Source organism: Pongo pygmaeus, chromosome X, assembly GCF_028885625.2.
Source record: "Pongo pygmaeus isolate AG05252 chromosome X, NHGRI_mPonPyg2-v2.0_pri, whole genome shotgun sequence".
Classification (NCBI taxonomy): domain Eukaryota; kingdom Metazoa; phylum Chordata; class Mammalia; order Primates; family Hominidae; genus Pongo; species Pongo pygmaeus.
Genome location: NC_072396.2, coordinates 107360623 through 107369717, shown reverse-complemented (window position 1 = coordinate 107369717; position 9095 = coordinate 107360623). Strand labels below are relative to the sequence as shown.

General features: G+C 40.2%; 1 protein-coding gene across 1 annotated transcript; it reads left to right on the top strand.

Moving 5' to 3' along the window:
• Window positions 1-645: 645 nt before the first annotated feature.
• Window positions 646-2330, top strand: BEX2 (brain expressed X-linked 2). The gene is made up of 3 exons (XM_054472905.2): window positions 646-782; window positions 1244-1319; window positions 1697-2330. Exon 3 carries the CDS (start codon window positions 1702-1704, stop codon window positions 2086-2088), a length of 387 nt encoding a protein of 128 aa, XP_054328880.1. The 5' UTR covers window positions 646-782; window positions 1244-1319; window positions 1697-1701; the 3' UTR covers window positions 2089-2330.
• The last annotated feature ends 6765 nt before the right edge of the window (window positions 2331-9095 follow it).

Sequence of the window (9095 nt, the reverse complement as noted above, 5' to 3'; positions counted from 1 at the left end):
GCACTACAACTCACTAGCTCATTTCATAGAAGGGCCTCATGTGTCCAGGGGCCCCTCAAAAGGGGAGCCATCAGCTGCCCTGTCCTTTTCCAAGTTCTAAAAAAGCAGCTGCGTGTAGAGTCTATATTTATATAATGATTTAACAGGACAGGTGGTTGGGATATTTTGCCCAACTTTAATCCCGTCTTTCAAGTAAAAATAACTTTTTTTCCTTTTTGAAGAAGTATATTAATTTTTTGTTTCATACAAAAGAAATAATACAGAAAGGTATTAAGAATGAGAAAAGCCTACTCTCTTGTGCTCCTTTCCTGATACACCTCTTCCACTCATTTTAGTGGAGGGAAAACAGAGAATATTGGTAGGAGAGAGGACAGAAGGAGGTAGACAGGCAGAAGGAGGTGAATCCTGGGAGCCAAGGGCAGAGAGAGGCAAGTCCCCAGAGAAGTGGGAATGGCCAACAGCTCCCTGAGAAGATACCTTCCGTCCTTCCTGGGCAGGCAGGGGAAGTCTCAAGAATATACAGGGAAGGAAGAGTGGCAGGGCCCAGGCTGGGGATGTTAAAAGGGACTCCCGGTGAGGATAGGGGCGGGCCCGAAAGCACCACCTGACTCCGGGCTGCAGGAGGGGGCGTGGGACGGGGGCGGAGCCGCTGGCGATGACAACAGCCACACGTGATCGGCTAACACTGAGTCTTACCTCGCTGTGGCGTCAGAGCCGCCGTCGCTCCCTCCCTTCTCGGCAGTGGTACCTGTTCCCGGTGGCCCTGAGGACGTGCGGGCCAGGTACGGCCCCGAAAATAGGAAGCGGAGGGGGAGCAGATAAGGGACCCGGAGGGGGTCCCTGGGGTTGGTGGGGGGGAGCGGCCCCGGCCTGCGGATGCCCCACCCCCGGGGAGCCGCGCGGAGACGCAGCCGGTCCACGATGCAGCCCCGGGGCCCCGCCCCGGGACCGCGAGCCTTGCGTGAGCGGAGGGGTGCCCGGCCCCGCGGGAGCCGACGATCCTGAGGCTACGACCCTTCGGAAGCACCTGTCTCCGTCACCAGCGCAAGCTTTTCCAACACCCCTGCTTCGCCCTTCTTGATGCAGAAAATGGTCGTCAGCTTGGGGGCTGGGCGGCTGAGGCGGGGGGCGAGAGCGGCTAGGAGGGCCCGGGCCCGGCGTGGGGAAGGGGCCGGGTGGCGGCAGGTCCTCGCTAGCGTTCCGCTGCAGCAGCCCCCACTCTTCCCACCCCGGCCGTCTGCAGGGTTGCGGGGCCAAGTGTTGCGGCGACGCACCTCACGTCGAGAATTGGGAGGAGGAGACTGCAAGGATAGGCCCAGGTCGGTGCGAGGGACGGGGGTGGGGAGGGGGTCAGAACATGAGGAAAGCCCAGTCTGAGACCCCAATCCGTGCCTTCACCACCACACTTCGCAATCCCCCACCCCCACCCCTTCTTCGTCCTCCATTTTGGTGCCTGCAGAGGCCTGGAGATGGATCTGCAGAGAAGATGGTGGGCTTTGCGGGAGAGAAGGGCACAGACTGGCTCCCCTGCCCCACCCCGAGGGTACACGAGGCCTCTCTTGTGGAAAAAAAATGAAATTTAAAAAAGGCCTTTGAAATCCAGGGCTCTGAATTTTGAAAGGTGGGTAGTCGGGCCTCTGTCCTCGGTGCTGATCAGTTCACCAAGAATTGAATCCATTTTCTGTCTGTCTCCTAGGAGTAATGGAGTCCAAAGAGGAACGAGCGTTAAACAATCTCAGCGTGGAAAATGTCAACCAGGAAAATGATGAAAAAGATGAAAAGGAGCAAATTGTTAATAAAGGGGAGCCCTTGGCCCTCCCTTTGGATGCTGGTGAATACTGTGTGCCTAGAGGAAATCGTAGGCGGTTCCGCGTTAGGCAGCCCATCCTGCAGTATAGATGGGACATAATGCATAGGCTTGGAGAGCCACAGGCAAGGATGAGAGAGGAGAATATGGAAAGGATTGGGGAGGAGATGAGACAGCTGATGGAAAAGCTGAGGGAAAAGCAGTTGAGTCATAGTCTGCGGGCAGTCAGCACTGATCCCCCTCACCATGACCATCACGATGAGTTTTGCCTTATGCCCTGAATCCTGATGGTTTCCCTGAAGTTAATAGGGAGACCCCTGCTTCCTAAACTTACACATTTGTGGTGTACCTTTGTCGTAAACGTTTTGATGTTACCTATTTCTTGTGGGTCTCCTATTACCAGCTTCTAACTGAATGTTGTTTTTGACCCAGTTTGTAAGTTTCTGTCAGCAGGGGAGTTTTACCTATTGCATGGAAAGATGCTCATTATATATTGTGAAGTTAATAAAACAGTTTTAAAAAGCATTCTCTGCATTCTTTTTTACTTTAAATCTTAAATATGAACCTAAACAGTCATATATCTACAGACACATATATAGTAAATAGTGTTTATCTCTGTGGTAGAATTAAGAGGGAGTTTATTCTTGCTTACCCATAATTTGTTATTTTTCTAAATGGAACACGTATTACTGATAAAAAGCAATGTGACCACCTTGTAAAAGCAATGTGAGCACTTACTAAACACTTGTGACAGAATCTCAATTTTAACTTGCCTCTGGGATCTCTTTTTAGAAATGTAAGAGACACATCTCTTTGAAGATCATAATATTTATCAGTAAGATGAAGACAATCACCTCCCAGGCTTGTTGTATGGACCAGATAAGATAATGAGGTTGTGAGCTTTCTCCCAAGTTCTTGTTCTTACTGACATGCATGACCCAACACTTTAGATATTCCCTTCTGTTATTAGAGGAAATTTCCAAGGTGAGGTCTTCCCTATATTCACAAGTCCAGTGGGCTAAGGAGTAGGTACTTTCATTCCTCTGCTGCTGTGCTCTGTTCTCATCATCTCCCCTGGGTATTAATCTGTCTGCTAGGTTTTGCTCCCTACACTGGCTCCTACCAATGCAGATGTTCAGAAATCCTCAAAGTGAGAAAGTCCCACCAATTTCTCTGGAATTTCCAGTGGATTGAACCCTTGCTCTACTCTACAAAAGAGTGGACAAATCCCCTCTCCCTGTTTTGTTTCATGGAAAAACATTGTCTGTCTAGATCTTTCCTTACAGGTAGTTCTCTCCCAGGAAACCTCCTCCTCGGTATAGCAGACTATAAGATGTGTGAGGAAACACAGCCCACTTTCAATCTGAGATAGTCCCACCTCATACCTGCTCACATTTACCTGAAACCTATGAATGTACAGAATTTTGTTATCTATACAGAGCTGGACATCAGGAAATCACTTAGTGAATTAATGGATACACAAATGAGATCTTTATGAGAAGTCTACGGGAAAACAATTGGGGTTAAGTGTCCCAGCAGAACTAGTGAAATAAAATCCCCCTCAGTTTGTGCTAATTGGATGAAATACACACATTTTATGTATGAAGACAGTCTTATAAACTTAAAGTTAGGATTCCAGAACAGGGGTTGGCAAGCAACCCATGGGCCAAATCTGGCACACTGCCTATTATTTGGCCTATAAGAGTGATTTTTACATTTTTTAAAGGTTGAAAAACTTGAGAATATTACAACAAAACTATGAAATTCAAGTTTTGGTGTCCATAAATTTTTATTGGAACAATGGCCTGCTTATTCATTTACATGTTATCTATGGCTGTTTTTGTACTACAGTGGCAGAGTTGAGTAGTTGTGAAAGAGATAGTATAGCTTGCTTACAATGACTACATATTTTTTTTCTGGTCCTAACAGAAAAAGTTTGCCACTCCTGTTCTAGAATATAACATTGCAATAGAACTTGTGAAACCAAAGGGGAAAAGTGGACAGGCAGGTGAAAATGTCACATAACATCACAAACCCCAGACATCATGAATCAGATGCCTAAGTAATTTCAAAGCTCTTTCTCCTCCTGCAGGCACTTAAGACACAAGACAGAAGATTATAGAGAGGCTAGAGTTGAAAGGTCAGGAAAATTGATGAACAGAGAGGCTTATGTCCTGCCAGACTTTTTACTCTTGATTATCAGTGTTAGCACCAGCTTCAATGGAAAAAAAAGTGTTCATGAGGAGAAATTAAGTTCATGTGTGAACTGATATCATACCCATGATAGAAGATGAGACACACATATGCCCAGAAAAATGTTCTATGTCTAGGCAGATTGAAGTTACCCTGTCAGTTTCTCAGAGAAAGTTGAGTTTAAGATTCTACTCTATGAAGAGAGTCTTCTGCTAACCAGTTTCTCTTGGCTCTTAACACAGTGTTTGTGTCTGAAGGCACAGCTGAGGCAGTAGCATGTGAGTGGTCAGGCTCCATATAAAATGCTCAAGCAACTACCAGTAACCAGCAGACAGTGAGCAAAAGGCAATAGAGAGCAGAGCATAACATTCCCTCAAGGGGAGCAGCTATATCTAAGGTTCTGAAGGCATTTGCCTATATATCATTTCTATAGGTTATATGGTGAGCCTCCTTTTCTCCTGTACTGTGGCCATTCTTCACAAACTGTGTAAATTCTTCCCATAAAAGCCTACAAATTCTGGCAAAGAGCAGACAGGGAGCTTAGAGAGTGTGCCTTGGTTCTCAAAGAAAAAGGATGTTCAAAAAGGATGTTTGAGATGTAGATATGGATTAGACCATTTGGGTTTAGCACATCATGTACATCCAGTAAATACTTGTTGAATGAATGAATGAAAAACTGAACAAGAGAAATATTCATTTAGTGCTATTCAGCAAATAGTAATAATTAATACATTTTTTGGATCCTTACGTATTTCTAACAAAGTTGAGATAATGTAGATAATATCTCATAACTTTCTAATAAAAGTTACTGTTTTTTTTTTTTAAAAAAATTCAAGTCCGTTGAAGGAAATGTAGAAAGTAAACTTAAAGGTTATTGTATGATCAAAGAAAGTGCGGCAGTTTGAACATTCTAGTTCAGTGTAGGGCAAGAAGGGACACAGACACTGGACTCTTCCAGGAATTCCAGATAGCATAGGAAGTACACTTTGGTTAGAAGTAAAATAAAGCCTTCATGATTAACCATCATTTAAAACACTAATCCACATTTATGCTTTCAGTGAAAATGGAGTAACAGGGACCAGCTTTACCTCCCTCACTGAAACAACTAAAACCTGGACAGAACATATGAAAACAACACTTTTCAGTCACTTATCATCTATCAGAGAGTGGAGGGCAAAGTTATCTGAGAGAGGGTAAATAAGTAACATGAGTCTTATGATTGTGTCTGACTTACTGGATATTAAAATTAAAATGTATGTTTTAGCACAGAAACCAGAAGAGGGGGAAATAATAGCACAAAGGCCAGAAGAAGGGAAATGAAAGTACACAATTTTAAGGTTCTTATTCTATGTATTAATATCACTTGAAGGCAGATTCTGATACATTATAGATGTGTACTATAAACCTTAAATCAACCAGTAAAAAAGTTATAGCTAATAAGCCAACATATGAGGTAAAATGGAATCCTCAAAATAATCGAAAGAAATTCAAAAAAAGAGAACAAAGAACAGACAGGACAAATGAAAACAAATAACAAGATGGTTGACTTAAACTCAAATATCAGTAGTCACATTAATGTAACTGGTTTAAACACCTCAGTCATAAAGCAGAGATGGTCAGATTGAATAGAAAAGAAACTCACCTCCATGTGCCCATGTGGTTTTCTGTTCTTGTGATAGTTTGCTGAGAATGATGGTTTCCAGCTTCATCCATGTCCCTGCAAAGGACATGAACTCATCCTTTTTTATGGCTGCATAGTATTCCATGGTGTATATGTGCCACATTTTCTTAATCCAGTCTATCATTGATGGACATTTTGGTTGGTTCCAAGTCTTTGCTACTGTGAATAGTGCCACAATAAACATACATGTGCATGTGTCTTTATAGGGCTAGCGGAGGGATAGCATTAGGAGAAATACCTAATGTAGGTGATGGGTTGATGGGTGTAGCAAACCACCATAGCTTGTGTATACCTATGTCACAAAACTGCACATTCTGCACATGTACCCCAGAACTTAAAGTATAATAATAATTTAAAAAATAGTATGTGAAAAAAAAGAAACTCACAAATATATGCTGCCTATAGGAACCTTATTTTAAATTTAAAGATACAAATTGTTTACAAGTAAAAGGATGGAAAAGATGAATAATTTTATTACAAATCAAAATGATGCTTGAATGACTGTATTGATATCAGATACAATAAATTTCAGACCCAAGAATAAAACAAGAAATAAAGGAGGTCATTATATAATTTTAAGTGGCATATATATCAAGAGGACACAACAATTCTAAGCATTCTTGTACTACAGTGCTTCAAAATACATGAAACAAAAACATAGAACTGCAAGGAGAAATAGACAAATTCACAGTTACAAGGATTTCAAAACCTTCTCTCAAAATTAGATAAAATGGAAAATCAGCAAGTATCTATAAGACTTGAACAACAGCATAGAACTTGCCACCAATAACAGTAGTTTATACATTTGTTTCACATGCACGTGGAACATTTACCAAGGTAGTCTACATTCAGAGCCATAAAATTAATCTCAATAATGTTAACAGGATTCAAATAATAAAACCTATGTTTTCTAAGCACGATGGAATTAAATGAGAAACCAGTAACAGAAAGATCTCTGGAAAATCCTCAGATATTTAAATTAACACAAAATAACACATGTCTAAGGAACCCATGGCCCAAAGAAGAGATCAAAAGGGAAATTAGAAGGTACTCTGAATTGAGTGAAAGTGAAAACTCAACATATGATAATGTGGCAAAAGAAGTACATAGGGGGAAATTTATAGCACTAAATTCATATATTAGAATTAAAAAATCCCTACAATTATTAAATAATGAAAGTTTTATTTAAAATCATCCTTCCAAAAAAACCTCTAGGTTGAGGTGGCTTTACTGTCAATTCTATCAAACATGTAAGGATGACATAACACCAATTCTATGCAAAATCTTTCAGAAAATTGAAGATGACGAAATACTTTCCAAGTCACCCCATGAGGTTATAATTGACCAGACAACTAAACCAGATAATTATATTACAAGGAAATATAACTATAAGCCAATATCCCTCATGAACATATATGCAAAAATCCTCAACAAAAAGTTAGTAAAATTGAATCCAGTGATATATAAAAAATACAATACACCATGACCAAAAGTAGGTTTTATGCTAAGGAATCAAGGTAGGGTTGATATTAGAAAAAAATGATAATTTACCACATTAACGTAGTAAAAAAAATGTTATGATCATGTCAATGGATAATGAAAAAAACAGTTGCCAGAATTCCAATATTCATTACTGATTAAAATACTCAGTAGCCAGGTATAGATAAAATACCTCAACCCAATAAAATGCAGCTACAAAAGCATTCATAATGATGTGTACATAAAGACTAAATGCTTTCCCCCCAAGATGGGAAACAAAGGAAAAATGGACATTCTCACAAAATTGACTCAACATTGTATTAGAAGTTCTAGCCAGGGCAGTAAGACAAGAAAAAGAAATAAAAGTATTACCGATTGCAAAGGATGAAGTAAAACAATCTTTATTCATAGAAAACATAATTGCCTATGAAGAAACTCCTAAATAGTATACAAAAAGCTACTAGAGCTAATAATGTGAATTTAGAGAAGTTGCAGGATACAATCCACAATATACAAATTTAGTTGTACCTCTATATACTAGCAATGTATTAAGTTTCCTGAGACTTCCTCAACAAATTACCACAAACTTGGTGGCTTCAGAAAAATCTAGAAATTTATCATCTCATGGTTTTGCAGGCCAGAACTCCAAAGTCAAGGTGTCACCAGGGCCATGTTCTCTCTGATGACTCTCAGAAAGAATTCTTCCTTACCCCTTCCAGCTTCTAGTGGCCGCAGGCATTTCTTTGTGGCAGCAAGACTCTCATCTCTGCTTCTCCTCTCTGTGTCTCTCTGTGTATTCTTTCTGTCTCTTATAAGGATCTACCCATTGGATTTAGGACCCACCCTAATCTAGTATAATCTCATTTCAACCCTTAATTAATTACGTCTGCAAATACCCTATTTCAAAATAAGGTCACATTCTCAGGTCCTGGGTGGATATGGATTTTGGGGGAAAATATTCAAAACATTACAAACAGTGTATAACCAGACTAAAATTTTTAAAAATATAATTTAAAATAGCACTAAAAATATAAAATACTTTGGGATAAATTTGACAAAAGATGTACAAGGCTTGCACACTGAAAAGTACCAAACATTGATGACATAAATTAAATCCTAGCAGTTTTTTTATAAAAATTGACAACTTGATTCTAAAGTTTATATTAAAAAGTCTAAAAGACTAAGAACAGTCAAAACAACTTTGAAAAGACAAACATTTTGGAGGACTTTCACTATTTTATTGTAAGACTTATTGTAAAGGTACAGTAATCAAAACACTTTGCATAGAGCATTGCAATCCTACAGTATTTATCAGCATAAATAGAAACAACTTGATCAGTGGAATGGGATAGTGAGTGAAGAAATAGACCCACACATATATGCCAGTTGATTTTTTAAAAAAATAGAGTCTCACTCTGTTGCCCAGGCTGGAGTGCAGTGATGCAATCATAGCTCACTGTAACCTTGAACTCCTGGGCTGAAGTTATACTCCAGCCTCATCCTCCAAAGTAGCTAGGATTACATGTGCATACCATCACAGCTGACTGATTTTTTTACTTTTGAAGAGATGGGGTTGCCCAGGCTGGTCTCAAACTCCCAGCCTCAAGTGATCCTCCTGGGTCAGCCTCCCAAAGTTCTGGAATTATAATCGTGTGCCACTTTGCTTGGCCCTCCAATTGATTTTTGACAAAGATTCCAAGGTAATTCCATGAGGAACAGACAATCTTTTCAACAATTGGTGTTGGAACAATTGGATAGCCATTTTCAATAACAGCAATACTTACAAGAACTTTATCTCACATCATATGGAAAAGTTGGGTCAAACTGTATAATAGACCTAAATTTAAGAAGTAAAACATAAAGTTTCTAGGAGAAAACAGGAGAAACTCTCAGTGACCTTTAGTTGATAGAAATTGTAAATTAGAACTCAAAAAC